This window comes from Caretta caretta, chromosome 6, assembly GCF_965140235.1.
Source record: "Caretta caretta isolate rCarCar2 chromosome 6, rCarCar1.hap1, whole genome shotgun sequence".
NCBI classification, from domain to species: Eukaryota; Metazoa; Chordata; order Testudines; family Cheloniidae; genus Caretta; species Caretta caretta.
In genome coordinates, this window is record NC_134211.1 from 9,067,579 (window position 1) to 9,093,094 (window position 25,516).

Below are 25,516 nucleotides of genomic sequence, written 5' to 3' on the forward strand. Positions count from 1 at the left end.
AGGGATTGGTCCCCTTTTCAGGGAATATGGGCATTGAGTGGACACTCAAAGGAAGTGATGGCATATTTAAAACCGGCTTCCAACACAGTGCCAGAGAACTTGTTTTTCCCAGTTGGGGATCCCCTGTAACTCCTTCCTTCTTCTGTCAAAAGCCTCCCACTGTTCTCTTTCTCTGGGGCACTACTGTGGCTGGCCTCCCTTCTGCTTTCCAGTGAGGGGTCGCACTTTGCTCTGCAGGAAATTCCATTTGGCTTTTGCGTGTACCGAGAGCTCTCTCAGGTAAGGGGAGTGACTCTTCATCCCCCTCCCCTGGAAACATATTGCTACTTTTTGCTGATAAGGGTGAAGGGGTCTCTTCTCCCCTCTTACCTGCCTATCCCTCCTCTGGGTTTATCTCTGGGAGCTCTGGGACATATTCCCTCTTGCCATGGCTCATAATACTCATAGCTTTGGATAGTGATATTATGGCCTTTCCCACTAATACATCAGCTGGTCAATTCTTAAGAGCCCCCACATTTAAGGTACCCCCCAAAACCTTCCCCTGAAATTCAAGGCAGGCTAAAGAAATCATGTTTCTAAATTGCCCAACGCCAGGAGTGTTACCTTCTCCCCTGGGATTATATCACCCTCCTTAATCACATCCCTCCTGACTAGAGAAATCCATGCTCAAGTGTCTCTCCATCCCAGCACAGGTTACCATTTACCTTGGCCTGTTTAATCAACTCCGTGCCTGTTTAATCAACTCTGTGTGTGGGGGCGCTACCAAAAACTGAAGTCTCTGACTCGAGGGAGCTACATTCACCTGGACGGATCAGGGATTGTATTTGGACTCACTGTACTTAGGATATTGTTTCTTCATGTGTTCACAGGATGCATGTAAGAAACACTCTTTTGGGCTGTCCCTTGGGGCTCGGGCCTGATAATTAAGGTTACCAGGAGGTGACTGGTATTGGGGTGGTGGGTGCTTAGTCCCCCTCCCTTTCCCAAGAACAAACTGGGCCCCCTCTTCAATGCTAGGCTTTTGCCCTCCCCTTTGGGACCTGCACACTATCAATGGTCTCGCTTGCATGTGTCAGTCAGCAGCATCTGCTGCCTTTTCCAGTTTCTGAAACTCTGTCCCCAGACCTACGAGGCCCCTTCCTTTGAGTGTCCTTCTCGGCACTTCTGAAAATCCTGCCAGGTGCAGAAATACCTTTGAACATCTGGCCTTTGGAACCATAGAAGATCAGGGTTGGAAGGGACCTCAGGAGGTCATCGAGTCCAACTTCCTGCTCAAAGCAGGGCCAATCCCCACCTAAATCATCCCAGCCAGGGCTCTGTCAAGCTAGGCCTCAAAAACCTCCAAGGATGGAGATTCCACCCCCTCCCTAGGTAACCCCTTCCAGTGCTTCACCACCCTCCTAGGGAAATAGCTTTTCCTACTCTACTCCTAGGGAAATAGATTTTCCAACCTCGACCTCCCCCACTGCAACTTGAGACCATTGCTCCTTGTTCTGTTCTGCCCTTTAGTCTGTGTGTCCCTCAGTGCCCCCTCTGTACAATGGCTATAACAGCCCTGTTCTACCTCATTGAGGGGATGTGAAGAGAAATAGTTTAGACCCTGTGAGGCGCTAATATACCGTGGGGATGGGGCCACATACATATCACAGGTAGAGTGGGAACCTCACAGTACCACTGCTGCTGTTCCTCCCCTTGGTTTTGGATCCTTCTTTTCACCTGAGCCCTCAAATCTCCCTCTGGTCTGACTGTAACCTTGGCTCAAAGGGCTTGGCTGTATTTCTTCTGAGTCCCCCGTGTTGTCCCTTCAACAGTCCCCCGCCCCCCGACCTCCCTCCCTCCCACAACCCGTGCAGAGAGCTTCCTGTTTTACAGGCTCATCTAAGGACATAGAATCATAGAATCATAGAATATCAGGGTTGGAAGGGACCTCAGGAGGTCATCTAGTCCAACCCCCTGCTCGAAGCAGGACCAATTCCCAGTTAAATCATCCCAGCCAGGGCTTTGTCAAGCCTGACCTTAAAAACCTCTAAGGAAGGAGATTCTACCACCTCCCTAGGTAACGCATTCCAGTGTTTCACCACCCTCTTAGTGAAAAAGTTTTTTCTAATATCCAATCTAAACCTCCCCCACTGCAACTTGAGACCATTACTCCTCGTTCTGTCATCTGCTACCATTGAGAACAGTCTAGAGCCATCCTCTTTGGAACCCCCTTTCAGGTAGTTGAAAGCAGCTATCAAATCCCCCCTCATTCTTCTCTTCTGCAGGCTAAACAATCCCAGCTCCCTCAGCCTCTCCTCATAACTCATGTGTTCCAGACCCCTAATCATTTTTGTTGCCCTTCGCTGGACTCTCTCCAATTTATCCACATCCTTCTTGAAGTGTGGGGCCCAAAACTGGACACAGTATTCCAGATGAGGCCTCACCAATGTCGAATAGAGGGGAACGATCACGTCCCTCGATCTGCTCGCTATGCCCCTACTTATACATCCCAAAATGCCATTGGCCTTCTTGGCAACAAGGGCACACTGCTGACTCATATCCAGCTTCTCGTCCACTGTCACCCCTAGGTCCTTTTCCGCAGAACTGCTGCCTAGCCATTCGGTCCCTAGTCTGTAGCTGTGCATTGGGTTCTTCCGTCCTAAGTGCAGGACCCTGCACTTATCCTTATTGAACCTCATCAGATTTCTTTTGGCCCAATCCTCCAATTTGTCTAGGTCCTTCTGTATCCTATCCCTCCCCTCCAGCGTATCTACCACTCCTCCCAGTTTAGTATCATCCGCAAATTTGCTGAGAGTGCAATCCACACCATCCTCCAGATCATTTATGAAGATATTGAACAAAACCGGCCCCAGGACCGACCCTTGGGGCACTCCACTTGATACTGGCTGCCAACTAGACATGGAGCCATTGATAACTACCCGTTGAGCCCGACAATCTAGCCAGCTTTCTACCCACCTTATAGTGCATTCTTCCAGCCCATACTTCCTTAACTTGCTGACAAGAATACTGTGGGAGACCGTGCCAAAAGCTTTGCTAAAGTCAAGAAACAATACATCCACTGCTTTCCCTTCATCCACAGAACCAGTAATCTCATCATAAAAGGCGATTAGATTAGTCAGGCATGACCTCCCCTTGGTGAATCCATGCTGGCTGTTCCTGATCACTTTCCTCTCATGCAAGTGCTTCAGGATTGATTCTTTGAGGACCTGCTCCATGATTTTTCCAGGGACTGAGGTGAGGCTGACTGGCCTGTAGTTCCCAGGATCCTCCTTCTTCCCTTTTTTAAAGATTGGCACTACATTAGCCTTTTTCCAGTCATCCGGGACTTCCCCCGTTCGCCACGAGTTTTCAAAGATAATGGCCAATGGCTCTGCAATCACAGCCGCCAATTCCTTTAGCACTCTCGGATGCAACTCGTCCGGCCCCATGGACTTGTGCACGTCCAGCTTTTCTAAATAGTCCCTAACCACCTCTATCTCCACAGAGGGCTGGCCATCTCTTCCCCATTTTGCGATGCCCAGCGCAGCAGTCTGGGAGCTGACCTTGTTAGTGAAAACAGAGGCAAAAAAAGCATTGAGTACATTAGCTTTTTCCACATCCTCTGTCACTAGGTTGCCTCCCTCATTCAGTAAGGGGCCCACACTTTCCTTGGCTTTCTTCTTGTTGCCAACATACCTGAAGAAACCCTTCTTGTTACTCTTGACATCTCTGGCTAGCTGCAGCTCTAGGTGCGATTTGGCCCTCCTGATATCATTCCTACATGCCCGAGCAATATTTTTATACTCTTCCCTGGTCATATGTCCAACCTTCCACTTCTTGTAAGCCTCTTTTTTATGTTTAAGATCCGCTAGGATTCACCATTAAGCCAAGCTGGTCGCCTGCCATATTTACTATTCTTTCGACTCATCGGGATGGTTTGTCCCTGTAACCTCAACAGGGATTCCTTGACATCCAGGTCCTTCATTTTATTACCAGCCCCTTCTCATCTTAATCACCCTGCCTCTGTCTGTAAACCGAACACTGGCTCCCTGCCCCAGGGGCACAAGCTGGAAGCAGCACCTCTCCTCCCCACAATCCACACTCCACAGGAATGCTGGGCTGCAGTTAAGAGCTCCACCTGGGAGAACACCTCCTGCACAAAAGTCAGAAGCGGGGGAGACAGCAGGAGCTCTCCCCACCCCCCAATGGCACCCTTGGGGTTAGAGAGACAGGAGGTAGATAGTCACCCTGACTGAATTGGCATTCTGAGCACTGGTTCTCCACTTGTAAGGTAACTCCCTTCTCTTCATGTGCCAGGATATTTATGCCTGTATCTGTAATTTTCACTCCATGCATCTGAAGAAGTGGGTCTGTTACCCACGAGAGCTTATGCCCAAATAAACCTGTTACTCTTTAAGATGCCACCGGACTTCTCGTTGGTTTTTTTAGGAGGTAGAGAGGGGAGCCAGCATGGGGCTGGAGGCAATGAGCAGGGCCCCAGCGTGTACCCAGCCTCCTCCTAATTCTGCCTGTGAATCCCCCTGATAATGACACACTCCCAGCCCAGGTCCAGGTACTTACCAGGACAAATAATGCTGTTCCCTACAAGGCAAAAAAGGGACACAGGACACAGTCACACGCACAGTAAAAACTGAAACAACACAGCAGCCTCCAAATGCACCCCCCATCAGTATTCATTGTAATCGTTCTCCCCAGTCTCCCCAAGAGCCTTCCCCCTATTCCCTCCTCCCCCTCCCCATGCCCCCTCCTCCACCCTAATCCTTCCGCTGCCTTCCCGTGTCCCCTCCCCTCCCTCTATTCCCTCCTGCCACGTCCCAGGCCCCGCCTCCTTCTATTTCCTGCTCCCCCTCCCTGTGCCCCCCACCTGTATTCCCTCCTCCCCACTCTATGCTTCCTCCTCTCCTTCTGTTTCCTCTTCCCTTTCCCTGTGTCCCTTCTCTTTCCCGTATTCCATCTTCCACAGGCAGCTCTGGGGAATGGTTGGTAGGAGGGTTATAGGGGAGATTCTCTCTGCTGGGGTGATGAGTAAGGACAGAGAGACAGGAAGGTTGATACGGGAGCCAGCCTGGGGCTGGAGGCAATGAGCAGAGCCCCAGTGTGTACCCGGCCCTCTCCTAATTCTGCCTTCGCATCCCCCTGCTAATGACACAATCCCAGCCCAGATCCAGCTTCTTACCGCTGCCACGGCAAGTACTGATATTACCTACAAGGCAAAAGAAGGGACACAGGACATAATCACACCCACAGTAACAATTGAAACAACACAGCAGCCTCCAAATGCACCCCCGCATCTCTGTTCATTGTAATCGTTCTCCCCAGTCACCCCATGAGCCTTCCCTCTATTCCCTCCTCCCCCTCCCCATGCCCCCTCCTCCACCCTAAGCCCTGTTCCCCCTTCCCGTGTCAGTTCCCCGCCCTCTATTCTCTCCTGCCCCGTCCCAGGCCCCGCCTCCTTCTATTCCCTGCTCCTTCTCCCTCTGCCCCCCAGCTGTATTCCCTCCTCCCCACTCTATGCTTCCTCCTCTCCTTCTGTTTCCTTTTCCCTTTGCCTGTCTCCCCTCCCTTCCCTATAATCCCTCTTCCACAGGCAGCTCTGGGGAATGGTTGGTGGGATGGTTATAGAGGAGATCCCCTCTGCTGGGCTGAGGAGTAAGGACACAGAGACAGGAAGGTAGATACGGGAGAAGCCTGGGGCTGGAGGCAATGAGCAGGGCCCCAGCGTGTACCCGGCCCTCTCCTAATTCTGCCTTTGCATCCCCCTGCTAATGACAAAATCCCAGCCCAGTCCCAGCTACTTACCGGTGACATGGCAAAATCTAATCTTTCCTACAATGCAAAAGAAGGGACACAGGACACAATCACACGCACAGGAACAACTGAAACTGCAAAGCAGCCTCCAAATGCACCCCCCCATCTCTATTCATTGTCATCATTCTCCCCAATCTCCCCATGAGCCTTCCCTCTATTCCTTCCTCCCCATCCCCATGCCCCCTCCTCCACCCTAAACCCTATTCTCCCTTCCTGTGTCAGTTCCCCGCCCTCTATTCTCTCCTGCCCCGTTCCAGGCCCCGCCTCCTTCTATTCCCTGCTCCTTCTCCCTCTGCCCCCCAGCTGTATTCCCTCCTCCCCACTCTATGCTTCCTCCTCTCCTTCTGTTTCCTCTTCCCTTTCCCTGTCTCCCCTCCCTTCCCTGTAATCCCTCTTCCACAGGCAGCTCTGGGGAATGGTTGGTGGGATGGTTATAGAGGAGATCCCCTCTGCTGGGCTGATGAGTAAGGACACAGAGACAGGAACGTAGATACGGGAGCCAGCCTGGGGCTTGAGGCAATGAGCAGGGCCCCAGCGTGTACCCAGCCCTCTCCTAATTCTACCTGTGAATCCCCCTGCTAAAGACACACTCCCAGCCCAGGTCCAGGTACTTACCAGGACAAATAATGCTGTTCCCTACAAGGCAAAAAAGTGACACAGGACACAATCACACGCACAGTAACAATTGAAACAACACAGCAGCCTCCAAATGCACCCCCCATCTCTATTCATTGTAATCGTTCTCCCCAGTCTCCCCACGAGCCTTCCCTCTGTTCCCTCCTCCCCCTCCCCATGCCCCCTCCTCCACCCTAATCCTTCCGCTGCCTTCCCGTGTCCCCTCCCCTCCCTCTATTCCGTCCTGCCCCATCCCAGGCCCCGCCTCCTTCTATTTCCTGCTCCCCCTCCCTGTGCCCCCCACCTGTATTCCCTCCTCCCCACTCTATACTTCCTCCTCTCCTTCTGTTTCCTCTTCCCTTTCCCTGTGTCCCTTCTCTTCCCCGTATTCCCTCTTCCACAGGCAGCTCTGGGGAATGGTTGGTGGGAGGGTTATAGGGGAGATTCCCTCTGCTGGGGTGACGAGTCAGGACACAGAGACAGGAAGGTCGATATGGGAGCCAGCCTGGGGCAGGAGGCAATGAGCAGGGCCCCAGTGTGTACCCGGCCCTCTCCTAATTCTGCCTTTGCATCCCCCTGGTAATGACACAATCCCAGCCCAGATCCAGCTTCTTACCGCTGCCACGGCAAGTACTGATATTACCTACAAGGCAAAAGAAGGGACACAGGACACAATCACACCCACAGTAACAACTGAAAAAACACAGCAGCCTCCAAATGCACCCCCCGCATCTCTATTCATTGTAATCGTTCTCCCCAGTCACCCCCTGAGCCTTCCCTCTATTCTCTCCTCCCCCTCCCCATGCCCCCTCCTCCACCCTAAGCCCTGTTCCCCCTTCCCGTGTCAGTTCTCTGCCCTCTATTCCCTCCTGCCCCATCCCAGGCCCCACCTCCTTGTATTCCCTGCTCCTTCTCCCTGTGCCCCCCACCTGTATTCCCTCCTCCCCACTCTATGCTTCCTCCTCGCCTTCTGTTTCCTTTTCCCTTTCCCTGTCTCCCCTCCCTTCCCAATAATCCCTCTTCCACAGGCAGCTCTGGGGAATGGTTAGTGGGATGGTTATAGAGGAGATCCCCTCTGCTGGGGTGACGAGTAAGGACACAGAGACAGGAACGTAGATATGGGAGCCAGCCTGGGGCTGGAGGCAATGAGCAGGGCCCCAGCATGTACCCGGCCCTCTCCTAATTCTGCCTTCCCATCCCCCTGCTAATGACACAATCCCAGCCGAGGCCCAGCTACTTACCGGTGACTTGGCAAAAACTAATCTTGCCTACAACGCAAAAGAAGGGACACAGGACACAATCACACGCACAGTAACAATTGAAACAACACAGCAGCCTCCAAATGCACCCCCCATCTCTATTCATTGTAATCGTTCTCCCCAGTCTCCCCACGAGCCTTCCCTCTGTTCCCTCCTCCCCCTCCCCATGCCCCCTCCTCCACCCTAATCCTTCCACTGCTTCCCGTGTCCCCTCCCCTCCCTCTATTCCCTCCTGCCCCATCCCAGACCCCGCCTCCTTCTATTCCCTGCTCCCCCTCCCTGTGCCCCCCACCTGTATTCCCTCCTCCCCACTCTATGCTTCCTCCTCTCCTTCTGTTTCCTCTTCCCTTTCCCTGTGTCCCTTCTCTTCCCCGTATTCCCTCTTCCACAGGCAGCTCTGGGGAATGGTTGGTGGGAGGGTTAGAGGGGAGATTCCCTCTGCGGGGTTGACGAGTAAGTACAGAGAGACAGGAAGGTCGATACGGGAGCCAGCAATGAGCAGGGCCCTGATGTGTACCTGGCCCTCTCCTAATTCTGCCTTCACATCCCCCTGCTAATGACACAGTCCCAGCCCAGATCCAGCTTCTTACCGCTTCCATGACAAGTACTGATATTACCTACAATGCAAAAGAAGGGACACAGGACACAATCACACCCACAGTAACAACTGAAACAACACAGCAGCCTCCAAATGCACCTCCCCATCTCTATTCATTGTAATCGTTCTCCACAGTCTCCCCATGAGCCTCCCCTCTATTCCCTCCTCCCCCTTCCCATGCCCCCTCCTCCACCCTAAGCCCTATTCCCCCTTCCCATGTCAATTCCCCGCCCTCTATTCCCTCCTGCCCTGTCCCAGGCCCCGCGTCCTTCTATTCCCTCCTCCCTCTCCCTGTGCCCCCCACCTGTATTCCCTCCTCCCCACTCTATGCTTCCTCCTCTCCTTCTGTTTCCTCTTCCCTTTCCCTGTCTCCCCTCCCTTCCCTGTAATCCCTCTTCCACAGGCAGCTCTGGGGAATGGTTGGTGGGATGGTTATAGAGGAGATCCCCTCTGCTGGGCTGATAAGTAAGGACACAGAGACAGGAACGTAGATACGGGAGCCAGCCTGGGGCTTGAGGCAATGAGCAGGGCCCCAGTGTGTACCCGGCCCTCTCCTAATTCTGCCTGTGAATCCCCCTGATAATGACACATTCCCAGCCCAGATTCAGCTACTTACCACGACAAATGATGCTGTTCCCTACAAGGCAAAAAAGGGATACAGGACTCAATCACACGCACAGTAACAACTGAAACAACACAGCAGCCTCCAAATGCACCCCCCCATCTCTATTCATTGTAATTGTTCTCCCCAGTCTCCCCATGAGCCTCCCCTCTATTCCCTCCTCCCCCTCCCCATGCCCCCTCCTCCACTCTAATCCTTCCACTGCCTTCCCGTGTCCCCTCCCCTCCCTCTATTCCCTCCTGCCCCATCCCAGACCCCGCCTCCTTCTATTCCCTGCTCCCCCTCCCTGTGCCCCCCACCTGTATTCCCTCCTCCCCACTCTATGCTTCCTCCTCTCCTTCTGTTTCCTCTTCCCTTTCCTTGTGTCCCTTCTATTCCCCATATTCCCTCTTCCACAGGCAGCTCTGGGGAATGGTTGGTGGGAGGGTTAGAGGGGAGATTCCCTCTGCGGGGTTGACGAGTAAGTACAGAGAGACAGGAATGTCGATACGGGAGCCAGCAATGAGCAGGGCCCTGATGTGTACCTGGCCCTCTCCTAATTCTGCCTTCACATCCCCCTGCTAATGACACAGTCCCAGCCCAGATCCAGCTTCTTACCGCTTCCATGACAAGTACTGATATTACCTACAAGGCAAAAAAGGGACACAGGACACAATCACACCCACAGTAACATCTGAAACAACACAGCAGCTTCCAAAAGCACCCCCCCATCTATATTCATTGTAATCGTTCTCCCCAGTCTCCCCAGGAGCCTTCCCCTGATTCCCTCCTACCCCTCCCCATGTCCCCTCCTCCACCCTAAGCCCCGTTCCCCCTTCCCATGTCCCTTCCCCTCGCTCTATTCTCCCAGGCCCCGCCTCCTTCTATTCCCTGCTCCCCCTCCCTGTGCCCCCCACCTGTATTCCCTCCTCCCCACTCTATGCTTCCTCCTTTCCTTCTGTTTCCTCTTCCCTTTCCCTGTGTCGCTTCTCTTCCCTGTATTCCCTCTTCCACACGCAGCTCTGGGGAATGGTTGGTGGGATGGTTATAGAGGAGATCCTCTCTGTTGGGTGACGAGTAAGGACACAGAGACAGGAAGGTAGATACAGGAGCCAGCCTGGGGCTGGAGGCAATGAGCAGAGCCCCAGCGTGTACCTGGCCCTCTCCTAATTCTGCCTTCGCATCCCCCTGCTAATGACACAATCCCAACCCGGATCCAGCTACTTACCGCTGTCACCTGAAGTACTGATATTACCTACAAGGCAAAAGAAGGGACACAGGACACAATCACACCCACAGTAACAACTGAAACAACACAGTAGCCTCCAAATGCACCCCCCCAACTCTATTCATTGTAATCGTTCTCCCCAGTCTCCCCATGAGCCTTCCCTCTATTCCCTCCTCCCCCTCCCCATGCCCCCTCCTGCACCCTAATCCTTCCTCCCCCTTCCCGTGTCCCCTCCCCTCCCTCTATTCCCACCTGCCCCGTCCCAGGCCCCACCTCCTTCTATTTCCTGCTCCCCCTCCCTGTGCCCCCCACCTGTATTCCCTCCTCCCCACTCTATGCTTCCTCCTCTCCTTCTGTTTCCTCTTCCCTTTCCCTGTGTCCCTTCTCTTCCCTGTAATCCCGGCCAATGGGAGCCATGGAGGTCGCGCATGTGGCGGGCGCAGCCCGTGGAGAGTCTGGAGACTCCCCTGGCCGCTCTCACCCGAGAAGCAAGAGACCTCCCAGCAGGGCTGGCGAGTGCGGCCAGGGAAGGGGGCAGGGTGTGATGGGGAGTGTCTGGGAGGTGTGTGGAGGGTGCTGGGCAGTGGGGGATGTTTGTGTGTTTTGGGGGCCTGTTGGGGGGTGCTGAGAAGTGGGGGAGATCTGTGTGTGCCAGGGCACTCGGGGTCTGTGTGGGGCATTGTGTAGTAGTGGTGGTGGGGCTGTGGGGAAGGGCACTGGGAGGGAGGAAGGGAAATCTCTGTGTATTGAGAAACTAGCGAGTGGGTGGTTCTGTGTGGGGTGCTGGGCAGCTGTGGTCGGGCTGTGGGCAATGGAGTAGAGCGGAAGAATTACTTCTTGTGTCTTGCCGACAACACTCCTGCTAATCTATCCCAGAATTATGTTTACTTTTTTTTGCAACTGTGTTACACTGTTTTAATGATAATAATAAGGAAATAAAAAGATTTCAGAGTCCATTCAAAACTGTCTCTTGGTCTGGATTTGGCCCACAGTCCACCTATTGACTACCCCAGCCCTACACGCTCTCGACTCATCCAAGCCATGCCTCCTGACTCCCCTGTTAGTTTTTGCAGTGTACTGTCCCACACTGCCTCCCTGCTGCTGTAGTCTTCCTCTCTCACAGAGAAAGGCTCCAGCAGTGGGGAAAGCCTCTGGCACAGGGCGGGGGGAGCAGGGAAAAGCTCTGGCAGCTCTTCGCTGCCGCAGTCTTTCAACAACACAGAACTCAGGTTATGAGCCCATGCTGAAGCCTGTGCCAGCATTGTCCATACTGATAGTGCTACCCATGCTGGCTAGATTAGAGCTAGGATGGGTATGCTAATCCATGCTACAAATGCACTTTAACTTGCAGCCTCCTGACACGTTCTTTCTTTTTCTCCAGCTTGGGGCATTGCCCTGCTTCCCTGCAGAGAGGTGTGGGGAAGTCATTCTCTTTGCGAGTTAGCTTCAGTCATTGAGGCTTCCATTCGAATGTGGTGATTCTAGCCCAGACACTCCTAGTGGTGCTATGTCTGGAATACCTAGCCCTGATCTCCCATGTCCCAGGGAGAAAATCAATTCTTTTCCCCAACAGGCAGTGATAACGAGAGGGTTGGCACAGACTCATACAGATAGTTCATAAAAATAGTACAGAAAATTGCCACTTCCATCACCCTCAGCCATCACACACTCCCCTCCCCATCACCTCCTCCACACACACTCACACACGTGCTCCCCTACTCCTCACCCCCTCACCACACAGTCAGCTCCCCCTCACTGCTACATCTCTCTCCACACAAACTCTTCATCCCCCCATCCTCCCTCTCACACCTCCTCTTCCCCTTCCCCTCTCTAAAACAACCAATTCTACCTCCCCAGATCAGAGTGGAAGAATTTAAGTCTAAGCTATTTAAATCACCAATTTTCATCCCGTATTAAATAACTAATTTTAACCTTGCTTTGCCTTTCTACTTTCTTTTTTTCCCCCTCAAGAAAGTTTGGTTCTCATTGGTTGGTAACAATTAAAACACGTTGACTTGCATGTAAATATAGCCTCCACCCTAAGTTTGGTCCTTCTTTTTCATAAACTAGAAAGATACACTATATCGACCTTTAACCTATAATATAGCTTAATTTACTTTTATCCAGATTCTTAATTTTTACATTTTGTATATGTTAGAAAATGGTGATTTTTTATGGACTATATTAGTATTTTTTTACTTGTGATTTGTGTCAAGCTCTACTTGGATTGAAATTAAAATTCAAGTAAAAATGCACAAAAGCAGCATTTTAATTTTTTATTAGTTCAATACATGTTCTTACGACTTGGAAATGATCCATCTGGTGGAAATACCATCTGGTGTACTAACTGACTCAAGGATGGACGGCAGCTTGTTTAACATCAGATGATTATGGGGGGGAGGGATAGCTCAGTGGTTTGAGCACTGGCCTGCTAAACCCAGGGTTGTGAGTTCAATCCTTGAGGGGGCCATTTAGGGATTTGGGGCAAAAATTGGTAATTGGTCCTGCTTTGAGCAGGGGGTTGGACTAGATGACCTCCTGAGGTCCCTTCCAACCCTGATATTCTATGATTACAGAGCAGAAGGCATGTCACCCAGCTTACTATTCAGGATCTGCTTTTTGTAGATGACACTGCACTCGTCTCTAATCCACATGATGAACAAGTTTTCTATGTAACTGACACTCCGGACAAGAGGTGCAGTACCGCCAGACATCTTCATGTACTCCTGACCAGAAGAACCTCTGCAGGATTCGTGCCTGGGTTTTCTCTACCCCTAGGTGTCCTCCAAACAGGTGACGGTGGGCGAGACTGAACATGGTTTTTTGATGTTTTCGTGGCGCCAGAAGTTATTGTATCTCTTGCTCCTGCATTTTCACCACGCGGTACAGGAGATCTTTCTTCACTATAAAGTAAGGTCCGGGACCCTGGACCTTCCCATCAACGGGTATCCCATCGATCTCAGCCACCTCTTTCCTGGTGTTATCATATCTGGGGTCCTCCTCCTGGTCCCGCCCAAAAATCTCTCTCCCGGGACTAACCTGTCCAAGCTCCCAGGGGCCGGCTTCTGCTTCTTCCAACAGCTCGCTGCCGTCATGGCTGGGCGCAGCTTCTGGCTCACCTTCTGTGGTGGAAGTTTCTCTGTTGGCTGCTCGCGTCCATCTGCCGACTAGGGAGGTCTTCTGGCCCTGGGTCAGGATCCGGGTTCCCAAGGCCTTTGCAGCCTTCCTCTCTTTTTTTGTCTTCCGGGTCTTTCGGGGGGCTGAGAACAGATCCTGAGAAATCTCAGCGAACATCGGAGTTTGACATTCCCCCAGTGATGAGTCGCTGTCCTCAGGATCCCCACCTCCCTCCAGCCTCTCCGGGGGGAGTAAATTATCAAATCCTGGATAGTCCCTCCCTATGACTACAGGATATGGGAGTTTAGGAACTACGCCCACGGTCACCTCAATGGGATTTCCCTGAACCTCTATCTCCACCGGGATGGCGGGGTAATGGCTCACGGCCCCATGCACGCACGTCACCGCTACGCATTTGGCTTGTAGCAGCTGACTACTTCTTACCAGCTTCCCCGATATGAGGGTGATGGCACTCCCGGAGTCCACAAGCACTGCAGTCTCTGCGCCATTTATCCTCACTGGCCTGGTGTAATTATGCGGAGCTAATGCGACCCCCGCGAGGTGGATAAGGGAGCACGGGACCTCCCAATCCCCCAAGTTACATTGCATAGGCTCCTCGGTGCTGGGACACTTTGCTGCTTTGTGTCCCCACTCTCCACATGCATAACATCTATAATTGCTTTTAATCACTCCCCTATCCCGGGGGTTAGGGGGTTTAGTCCCAGGGTTCCCCCCACTCAGGCCAATCCCTTCCTTCTGGGATCCCCGCTGGTTCTCGGGCCCCCCGTTTCTTCCACCTAGGACTCCCCGGGGGTTTGGCTGCCCAAACTTCCAGGGTTGGGTGCTTGGTTTGAAAGGGGCCTTCCTTGGGTAGTCGGGTCAGTTCCCTGGCTGTCATCCGTCTTTCTACCAGTGTGATCATCTCGTCGTACGTGGACGGATCATTCTGGCCTACCCATTTGCGGAGATCTGGCGGCAGTCCCCGCATGTAATGGTCTATGACCAGGGTCTCCAAAATCTCCTCCAGCCTGCACATCTTGGGCTGTAACCACTTCCGCACGAGGTGTATGAGGTCGAATAGCTGGGACCTTGGGGTTTTGTTCTCCTGGTTTTTCCACTCATGGAACCTCTGGGCCCTTACCGCTGCCGTTACCCCTGATCGTGCTAGGATCTCTGCCTTCAGACGGGTATAGTCAGTGGCATCTGTGGCAGGCAAGTCAAAGAAGGCCTTCTGGGCCTCTCCACACAAAAAAGGGGCAAGAATGCTGGCCCACTGCTCCTGGGGCCATGCCTCATGCTGAGCAGTCCTTTCGAATGAGAGGAGATATGCCTCTACGTCATCTTCTGATGTCATCTTTGGCAGACAACCAGTGGCCCTCAGGGTTCGCGTCCCATCGGACCCCCGGGCCTGGGTGGTGAGGATCTTCAGCTGGTCCACCACCTCTCTCAAGAGGGCACGATCTTGGGTCACCTGGCTCATCAATAATTGATTGGTTTCCTGCTGTAGCCGCATAGACTCCTGTTGTGCCATTGCCTGAACCCGGGTGGCCTCCTGCTGGGCTGCCGTGGCTTGTACCAGAGCTCTTACCACCTCCTCCATTGTGGTACAAAGCAAACAAACAAAACAAAACAAAAAAAAAAATCCAAAACCCCAGTGCACTTCTTTTTTTAAAAAAACTTCTTTCTTCTGCCACGCTGTGAACGAAGTCCCACTCCTGACACCAGTTGTGACAAAGCTCTGTCCTTGCCTCCGTGGGTCCCGCCTTTCCTGGTGGATTTTGCTAGCCTCAGAGGCTCACTGTAACCCTGCACGTAACCCTTCTCTCTCTAGAGACAAGGGTCACAGTCTACTGAACCATTTTCATCATAAGCCAGCGAGGGAGGTGAGGAGAATTTATCCTTCCTTGCACAGTCTCTGTTGTCTCCCAGTCTCAGGGATTAATCAGGGGGCAAAGGTGGGGGGGAGGAGCCCGGGCCCACCCTCTACTCCGGGCTTCAGCCCAGGGACCCTAATAATATCAGCTATGGTAGCTGACCTTTTAGAAACATGACATGTACAATTCCCTGGGCTACTTCCCCGACAGCAGCCCTCACTTCCTCAAGCTCCACTTCACCCTTACCTCAGGGCCTCCTTCCTTGTGCCTGGTATGGTATGTACTACTCAGTCTCTCCAACAGCACAACTTCCTCCCACAGCTCCTGACATGCACACCCACCTGACTAACTGGGAGGCTTTTGACAAGTTTCAGCCAGCCCCTGATTGGCTTCAGGTGTCCCAATCAACCTAGCCTACTCCCTGCCTTCTGGATAGTTCTTAATTGGCCGCAGGTGTCTTAATTGACCTGGAGCAGCTGCCATTTCACTTATCCTGGTACCAGCGATTTCTTTAGCCTGGAGTTAATATATCTATCTCCCACTACTTTTCTATAGCCATCTGGCCTTGCCCTGTCACAGTACCAACATCCCACCTAAAAGCTATGTCAGTAATGAAGCTCTGGATAACGAGGATCCCTTCTGCTATCAGGGCTCAATTCTTACCAACTCACATAACCTTGATAGGAGACTTGTTGCTGTCATTGGCAAAGCTTCTGTCACCTTCGTGATACCTGTCACGTGTTTGGAACAACAAGCTGCTAAACCCAGAGGCACCGACTTTCTAATGTGCCGGGGGGGTGCTTGACCGCCGCTCCGCCCCAGGCTCCACCCCACTCCACCCCTTCCCCCAAGGTCCCAGCCAGGTCCTGCCTCTTCCTCCCCCCACTCCACCCCCACCCTGCCTCTTCTTGCCCTCACCCCACCTCTTCCCGCCCTCTCCCACAAGCTCACACCACTTTCACTCATCCCCCTTCACCCGCCAGCACCTCCTCCCTGCTGCCGAACAGCTGATCACCAGCACGCAGGAGGTGCTGGGGGCCAGAGGAGGTGCTGATCAGCAGGGCTGCCAGCAGGTAGGAGGTGCTGGGGCGAGGGGGAAGAGCTGATTAGGGTGGGGGGCTGACAGTGGATGCTGAGCACCCACCATTTTGTTTCTGGGGGTGCTCCAGCGCTGGAGCACCTACACAGTCAACGCCTGTGGCTAACCCTGAACACACAGGGATCTGTTTATCAGCCTTGTGTCCTTCATACCCTCCTTTACGGCTGTGAAAGCTGGGTCACATCCTCCAAGCAGGAGAGGAGATTGAACAGTTCCCACCTCCGCTGTCTTAGAAAAATCCCTGGAGTCTCTTGAGACTAAGGGATCATCAGTAACAAGATCCTTGAGAGAACCAGCCTATAATCTATGCAGACTATGCTGGATGCTCGCAGGCTTCACTGTCTGGGACACATTACGCGTGTGCCCCAAGATCGTCTGCCGAAGGCCATGCTCTGTGGCCAACTTAAGAACTGCCTGTGATGCAAAGAAAGGTCAATGCTCCAATCCAGTGACAAGGGTCAAACAAGCTCTCAAGAAATAAAACAAAACCACCTCATCCTCCTCCTTCAAATCCCTCCTCAAAACTCTCCTTTGCTGCAATGCCTAAAAACCCCTGTTTGTACAGTGCCTAGCACAATGGAGTGCTGGTCCATGACTGGGGCGTCTAGCTACTACCATAATACATCTAATATGATTCTTCCCAGAGGGACCTAGGGTTGTGAGGCAGCTCCTTACCACCTGCCCTTAGTGTGAGGAAGCTTTTTCTATGCCTGTAGTGGATCAGATCCCCAGCTTGGCCAAGGGTAACACAAGCCCTCCCCTCACGGCCTCACAGGCCCCGCTGTCAATTTACAGGTTAGCGATAGGCACATTCCAACCCTTGATCCCTTGAGTGTCTCCCTAGCGTGTCCACTCTCTGATCACTGGACACTATCATTATGCACAGATCTGCTGCTTCCAAAGAAATAGTGAACCCCAGCTACCAATTACACCTCAGATCAACGCTCTCCTCAGCTCACAGCACTTAGAGATGTTCAGAGTGAGATCCACTATCCGTTCATTTACCAAAGCCCAGAGATTCAAGTCGTAGCAAGTAGAAGTATTGGCAACAAATGGTTACATATCAAATAAAATCATCACAGGCATTCTAGAATCTAGACTTAATTAACAAGCTGCTCTCATGTCTAATAAAAAATTGCTCGCCCCAAATCATTCCAACGCTTTTCAGCCAGGCAATCTGTGACCTTATTTCATGAGACAAACCTGCTGTCACTTTATTCCTTGGTAAAGGACCCAGGGTGTCCCTGGTCACCCCTAGGTCTATCCGAACAATCCTATGGCTTTATGCATAAACAGGACACCCCCCTCCTGATGGGTTCTTCCTGTAGATTTCCTGTCTTGTAGATTTTAAAATTCTTCATCAGGAATTGGCTCAGAATGCTAACAGGCACACAGAGTGAGGTATACAACGCAACATACACAAATAATCAGAGAGAGAGATAGGTGTAAGAAGCTTACAAGAAGTGGAAGATTGGACAAATGACCAGGGATGAGGATAAAAATATTGCTCGGCTTGCAGGAGTGAAATCAGGAAGGCCAAATCACACCTGGAGTGGCAGCTAGCAAGAGATGTTAAGAGGAACAAGAAGGGTTTCTTCAGGTATGTTAGCAACAAGAAGAAAGCCAAGGAAAGTGTGGGCCCCTTACTGAATGAGGGAGGCAACCTAGTGACAGAGGATGTGGAAAAAGCTAATGTACTCAATGCTTTTTTTGCCTCTGTCTTCACGAACAAGGTCAGCTCCCAGACTACTGCACTGGGCAGCACAGCATGGGGAGAAGGTGACCAGCCCTCTGTGGAGAAACAAGTGGTTCGGGACTATTTAGAAAAGCTGGACGAGCACAAGTCCATGGCGCCAGATGCGTTGCATCCGAGAGTGCTAAAGGAGTTGGCGGATGTGATTGCAGAGCCATTGGCCATTATCATTGAAAACTCATGGTGATCGGGGGAGGTTCCAGATGACTGGAAAAAGGCTAATGTAATGCCCATCTTTAAAAAAGGGAAGAAGGAGAATCCTGGGAACTACAGGCCAGTCAGCCTCACCTCAGTCCCTGGAAAAATCATGGAGCAGGTCCTCAAGGAATCAATTCTGAAGCACTTAGAGGAGAGGAAAGTGATCAGGAACAGTCAGCATGGATTCACCAAGGGCAAGTCATGCCTGACTAATCTAATTGCCTTCTATGATGAGATAACTGGCTCTGTGGATGAAGGGAAAGCAGTGGACGTGTTGTTCCTTGACTTTAGCAAAGCTTTTGACACAGTCTCCCACAGTATTCTTGCCAGCAAGTTCAAGAAGTATGGGCTGGATGAATGGACTATAAGATGGATAGAAAGTTGGCTAGATTGTCGGGCTCAACGGGTATTGATCAATGGCTCCATATCTAGTTGGCAGCCAGTATCAAGTGGAGTGCCCCAGGGGTCGGTCCTGGGGCCCGTTTTGTTCAATATCTTCATTAATGATCTGGAGGATGGTGTGGATTGCACCCTCAGCAAGTTTGCAGATGACACAAAACTGGGAGGAGTGGTAGATACGCTGGAGGGTAGGGATAGGATACAGAGGGACCTAGACAAATTGGAGGATTGGGCCAAAGGAAATCTGATGAGGTTCAACAAGGACAAGTGCAGAGTCCTGCACTTAGGACGGAAGAATCCAAAGCACCGCTGCAGACTAGGGACCGAATGGCTAGGCAGCAGTTCTGCAGAAAAGGACCTAGGGGTTACAGTGGACGAGAAGCTGGATAGGAGTCAACAGTGTGCCCTTGTTGCCAAGAAGGCCAATGGCATTTTGGGATGTATATGTAGGGGCATTGCCAGCAGATCGAGGGACGTGATCGTTCCCCTCTATTCGACATTGGTGAGGCCTCATCTGGAGTATTGTGTCCAGTTTTGGGCCCCACACTACAAGAAGGATGTGGAAAAATTGGAAAGAGTCCAGCGGACGGCAACAAAAATGATTAGGGGACTGGAACACATGACTTATGAGGAGAGGCTGAGGGAACTGGGATTGTTTAGTCTGCAGAAGAGAAGAATGAGGGGGGATTTGATAGCTGCTTTCAACTACCTGAAAGGGGGTTCCAAGGAGGATGAACCTAGACTGTTCTCAGTGGTAGCAGATGACAGAACAAGGAGTAATGGTCTCAAGTTGCAGTGGGGGAGGTTTAGGTTAGATATTAGGAAAAACTTTTTCACTAGGAGGGTGGTGAAACACTGGAATGCGTTACCTAGGGAGGTGGTGGAATCTCCTTCCTTAGAAGTTTTTAAGGTCAGGCTTGACAAAGCCCTGGCTGGGATGATTTGATTGGGGATTGGTCCTGCTTTGAGCAGGGGGTTGGACTAGATGACCTCCTGAGGTCCCTTCCAACCCTGATATTCTATGATTCTGTGTGTCTGTTACCTTTTATCTGGGAGGTACAGTGCTGAAGATTGTTACCTCTGGCTACTTGCCTGAATCCCAAATCCTTAAGAACATAATTTTCAGTATAGATACGTAACTCCCTAAATATTCTCTGTACATATATTTTGCAGTGATCATGATGGCTAATGGACTACTGGCTCTCAGGAGAGACCTCACATGCCACCCTTTGGTATTATGCAGAGATCTGATCCAGAGTATCTCTGTAAAACCCTTTGCACCCCCGTGCCCTCTGCCGTTTGGCACCAAAAGGTCCCTGGGTCACAGCTCACCCCCTACATTGATGCATATGAGTCAGCTCAGACCCTCTTGCCTTTAGAGTGTATCTGCCACTACCTTTTCCTTGCCCTTAATATGGACTATTTCTGGATCATATTCTTGAAGATCTCTACTGCAACGTAGCAGTCTGGAGTTGGTACCTTTTGCTCTGTAGAGTGGTCCATTAGAACCCTGAATTTCTGGCTGAACAGGGAAGGCTTTAGCTTCCGGACTGCCCAAACAATCACATAACAGTCTTTTTCTATGACAGAGTAATTTTATTCACTGGGTGTCAGTTTTTCATTTAAAAAAGGAACAGGATGTTTCTTATTGCTTTCAACAGCTGGCGTTAGCAAGGCCTCTAGACCTGTGTTACCGGCATCAGGGAACAGTGCATGCATCGGATGAAGTGGGTTTTAGCCCAGGAAAGTTTATCCCCAAATCATAGAATCATAGAATATCAGGGTTGGAAGGGACCCCAGAAGGTCATCTAGTCCAACCTCCTGCTCGAAGCAGGACCAATTCCCAGTTAAATCATCCCAGCCAGGGCTTTGTCAAGCCTGACCTTAAAAACCTCTAAGGAAGGAGATTCTACCACCTCCCTAGGTAACGCATTCCAGTGTTTCACCACCCTCTTAGTGAAAAAGTTTTTCCTAGTATCCAATCTAAACCTCCCCCATTGCAACTTGAGACCATTACTCCTCGTTCTGTCATCTGCTACCATTGAGAACAGTCTAGAGCCATCCTCTTTGGAACCCCCTTTCAGGTAGTTGAAAGCAGCTATCAAATCCCCCCTCATTCTTCTCTTCTGCAGGCTAAACAATCCCAGCTCCCTCAGCCTCTCCTCATAACTCATGTGTTCCAGACCCCTAATCATTTTTGTTGCCCTTCGCTGGACTCTCTCCAGTTTATCCACATCCTTCTTGAAGTGTGGGGCCCAAAACTGGACACAGTACTCCAGATGAGGCCTCACCAATGTCGAATAGAGGGGGACGATCACGTCCCTCGATCTGCTGGCAATGCCCCTACTTATACATCCCAAAATGCCATTGGCCTTCTTGGCAACAAGGGCACACTGCTGACTCATATCCAGCTTCTCGTCCACTGTCACCCCTAGGTCCTTTTCCGCAGAACTGCTGCCTAGCCATTCGGTCCCTAGTCTGTAGCTGTGCATTGGGTTCTTCCGTCCTAAGTGCAGGACCCTGCACTTATCCTTATTGAACCTCATCAGATTTCTTTTGGCCCAATCCTCCAATTTGTCTAGGTCCTTCTGTATCCTATCCCTCCCCTCCAGCGTATCTACCACTCCTCCCTGTTTAGTATCATCCGCAAATTTGCTGAGAGTGCAATCCACACCATTCTCCAGATCATTTATGAAGATATTGAACAAAACCGGCCCCAGGACCGACCCTTGGGGCACTCCACTTGATACCGGCTGCCAACTAGACATGGAGCCATTGATAACTACCTGCTGAGCCCGACAATCTAGCCAGCTTTCTACCCACCTTATAGTGCATTCTTCCAGCCCATACTTCCTTAACTTGCTGACAAGAATACTGTGGGAGACCGTGTCAAAAGCTTTGCTAAAGTCAAGAAACAATACATCCACTGCTTTCCCTTCATCCACAGAACCAGTAATCTCATCATAAAAGGCGATTAGATTAGTCAGGCATGACCTTCCCTTGGTGAATCCATGCTGGCTGTTCCTGATCACTTTCCTCTCATGCAAGTGCTTCAGGATTGATTCTTTGAGGACCTGCTCCATGATTTTTCCAGGGACTGAGGTGAGGCTGACTGGCCTGTAGTTCCCAAGATCCTCCTTCTTCCCCTTTTTAAAGATTGGCACTACATTAGCCTTTTTCCAGTCATCCGGGACTTCCCCCGTTCGCCACGAGTTTTCAAAGATAATGGCCAATGGCTCTGCAATCACAGCCGCCAATTCCTTTAGCACTCTCGGATGCAACTCGTCCGGCCCCATGGACTTGTGCACGTCCAGCTTTTCTAAATAGTCCCTAACCACCTCTATCTCCACAGAGGGCTGGCCATCTCTTCCCCATTTTGCGATGCCCAGCGCAGCAGTCTGGGAGCTGACCTTGTTAGTGAAAACAGAGGCAAAAAAAGCATTGAGTACATTAGCTTTTTCCACATCCTCTGTCACTAGGTTGCCTCCCTCATTCAGTAAGGGGCCCACACTTTCCTTCGCTTTCTTCTTGTTGCCAACATACCTGAAGAAACCCTTCTTGTTACTCTTGACATCTCTGGCTAGCTGCAGCTCCAGGTGCGATTTGGCCCTCCTGATATCATTCCTACATGCCCGAGCAATATTTTCATACTCTTCCCTGGTCATATGTCCAACCTTCCACTTCTTGTAAGCTTCTTTTTTATGTTTAAGATCCGCTAGGATTTCACCATTAAGCCAAGCTGGTCGCCTGCCATATTTACTATTCTTTCGACTCATCGGGATGGTTTGTCCCTGTAACCTCAACAGGGATTCCTTGAAATACAGCCAGCTCTCCTGGACTCCTTTCCCCAAAATAATTTGTTCGTCTCTAAGGTGCCACAAGTACTCCTCGTTCTTCATACTTAGGGCGCAGTTTCTTCATGTGTTTCATAGATTCATAGATATTAAAGTCAGAAGGGACCATTATGATCATCTAGTCTGACCTCCTGCACAATGCAGGCCACAGAATCTCACCCACCCACTCCTGCGATAAACCTCTCACCTATGTCTGAGCTATTGAAGTCCTCAAATCATGGTTTAAAAAGACTTTAAGAAGCAGAGAATCCTCCAGCAAGTGACCGTACCCCATGCTACAGAGGAAGGCGAAAAACCTCCAGGGCCTCTTCCAATCTGCCCTGGAGGAAAACTCCTTCCCGACCCCAAATATGGCGATCAGCTGAACTCTGAACATATGGGCAAGATTCACCAGCCAGATACCCAGGAAAGAATTCTCTGTAGTAACTCAGATCCCACCCCATCTAACAGGCCATTGGGCCTATTTACCATGAATATTTAAAGATCAATTAATTGCCAAAATCATATTATCCCATCATACATCTCCTCCAGAAACTTACTGAGTTTAGTCTTAAGAGACACTGAACCCCTAATTAAATGGCTTAAATGGGACTTAAGTAATACAGTCCTTTTGCTGGCCTTTTGCTGGCCTTCCATAAAAGATGAATTTGACCCACCACAGACTTCATGACACTCCGGAAATACAAGTAATATCCATAGAACTTATTTCCTGTGATGTGACAAATATTTACAAGTCAGACACTATATAAAAATGGTAGACTTGACCATGCTGTAGACCTTGCTGTTTGGTAGATATCTGTTGATCCGGTCTCGAGCTTCATCTGCTGCATGCTCCACCAAGGTGTTCAAGGGATGTGAGTAAGAAACAACATTTTGGGCTATCCCTTGGGGCTGGGGTCTGATAATTAGGGTCACTGGGAGGTTCTGACCCACAGCCTGTCTCCAGACCCTGGTATCAGCGCTACTTTCAGCCCAATCCCAACCCTACATGCAACTTTGACCACCACGCCACACATGACCATTTATCTTGGCCTGTTTAATGAGCTCTTGGTCTACCTCCAGGAGGTCAGAGCTGATAACATTAACTAGCACCCCCTCTGGTACCACTGAAGTCTCTGACTCGAGGGTAGGTACGTTAACCTGGACGGATCAGGGATTGGATTTGGATTTGCCATACTTAGGGCATTGTTTCTTCATGTGTTCAAGGGATGTGTATATGAAACACTATTTTAGGCCGTCCCTTTGGCCTGGGGTCTGATAATTAGTGTAACCAGGAGGTGACTGGTACTGGGCTGCTGGGTGCTTATTCCCCTCCTCCTCCTTCCAAGGAACAAACCGGGGGACGCCTTTCCATGCCAGGCTTTTGCCCTTCCCTTTCGGACCAGCGCACTACAAATGGTCTCTCTTCCATGTATCAGTCAGTGGCATTGGCTGCTTTTCCACAGTTTGTTGGACAAGTCCAAGAGTGGACTTATCTAGTTTGTTGAGGTTTCTAAACTTTAGGTGAGATGCCTCTGCAATAATTTGAAACCTTTTAAACACTGGTCCCTTAGACCAGGTGTCTCTGTCTACCAGAAGCAAAGGACCACACCATCTCTTCTTAGGCAGCCTGGTTTGCTGCCTGCGAATAGTGAGAGATGAAGGCCTTTTTGGAAGAGGGCAATTCTTTCTGAGATTCTATGCTTGTCTCACGACAGAGGTTCAGTTATAAAAATCATTGCAAAAAATGCAACACATTAATCCTAGAGACAGGATGAGGTCACCTGAACAATTAGGGCAGGACGAAGGAGACATGGGGATGGGGTGAGGAGGGGAAAATTGCATCTCTCGATATTGAAATGAGAGTTCTCCCACTATTCTGTCCTAATTTTCCAACCCTCCTTTGGATGTTATGTTGAACATCGTACATAATGCAAGACAAAAATACAAGTTAATCACATAATTATTGAGGACACTGCAACTCCTGAATCCCCTCCTCCCCTGCTGCATCCCTGGCCAATGGCAGCTGTGGAGTCGGTACTCAGGACAGGGGCAGAGTGCAGAGACTCCCTGTCTCCCACCCCCAGGGACTGCAAGGACGTGCCAGCGGCTTCTGGGAGCAGCAAGGAGCCAGGGCAGGTAGGCAGCCTGCCTTAGCCCCACTGCGCCGCAGGAATTTTAGCACTCCGGGAGATAGAGCCTGATTCCAGAAGACCCAGCAGCCCCTACTAGAGCCACCAGCCTCTTCCCTGTCCTACCATAGTGATGCCCTTTCCCCCTGCCATCCCTCTATCTCCTCCTCCCCGTCCCTCTGTAAACATTGAGAGCATTAAAATCCAACAGGTGCATCTCTCTTCACCCCTCCCCAGCCTGCAGGTGCACTGTGGGATGGGGCTGCTGGAGGGGCCTGGTTTCTGGCAGGGCAGGGGAAGCACAGCGGGTGAAGGTTCGTTCAGCGACGCTGACACTGTGTTTAGGACCAGGGTGTCAGCTCCCACCAGTCTCACTGCAGCCCAGGGCTTCTCCAGCTGGGAGTGACAACGACCCGCAGTCCTGCCACGGTGATCAGTGGGAGCGGGGTCCCGTCTGGCTGCTCTGGGGAAGGGTCAATGGGATGGTTACAAGGGAGATCCCCTCTGCTGGGGTGACGAATTGGGACAGAGAGACAGGAAGGTAGATAGGGGAGGCAGCCTGGGGCTGGAGGCAGTGAGCAGGGCCCCAGTGTGTACCCGGCCCCTCCTAATTCTGCCTTCGCATCCCCCCACTAATGACACAATCCCAGCCCAGGCCCAGATACGTACACGGAACTTCCTCTACACCTCCTACAAGGAAAAAGAAGGGACACAGGACACAGTTATGCGCACAGTAACAACGCAGTAGCCTCCGGATCACCCCCTGGCTCTATTCATTGCACCCCTTATCCCCAGCCTCCCCATCGCCCCTCCCTCTATCCGCTCTTCCCCAAATAACTTCCCCGCTCTCTATTGCTCCCCACCCCGTGCCCCCCACCTGTATTCCCTCCTCCCCCTCCATGCTTCCTCCTCTCCTTCTGTTTCCTCTTCCCTTTCCCTGTGTCCCCTCCCTTCCCTGTATTCCCTCTTCGATGTAAGCAGAGTCAGGATGAGCTCCACCCT

General features: G+C 51.3%; 1 protein-coding gene across 1 annotated transcript in view; it reads right to left on the reverse strand.

Moving 5' to 3' along the window:
* The window catches only part of LOC142072634 (uncharacterized), a 146,169-nt gene that overhangs the window by 93,942 nt on the left and 26,711 nt on the right, over positions 1-25,516 (reverse strand). The window contains exons 4-14 of the mRNA XM_075130122.1: positions 25,184-25,204; positions 10,110-10,136; positions 9,500-9,526; positions 8,897-8,917; positions 8,273-8,299; positions 7,665-7,691; positions 7,040-7,066; positions 6,424-6,444; positions 5,800-5,826; positions 5,177-5,203; positions 4,561-4,581 (exon numbers count right to left, since the gene is read on the reverse strand). Coding sequence (XP_074986223.1) covers positions 4,561-4,581; positions 5,177-5,203; positions 5,800-5,826; positions 6,424-6,444; positions 7,040-7,066; positions 7,665-7,691; positions 8,273-8,299; positions 8,897-8,917; positions 9,500-9,526; positions 10,110-10,136; positions 25,184-25,204 — 273 coding nt within the window. The remainder of the gene's footprint in view (positions 1-4,560; positions 4,582-5,176; positions 5,204-5,799; positions 5,827-6,423; positions 6,445-7,039; positions 7,067-7,664; positions 7,692-8,272; positions 8,300-8,896; positions 8,918-9,499; positions 9,527-10,109; positions 10,137-25,183; positions 25,205-25,516) is intronic.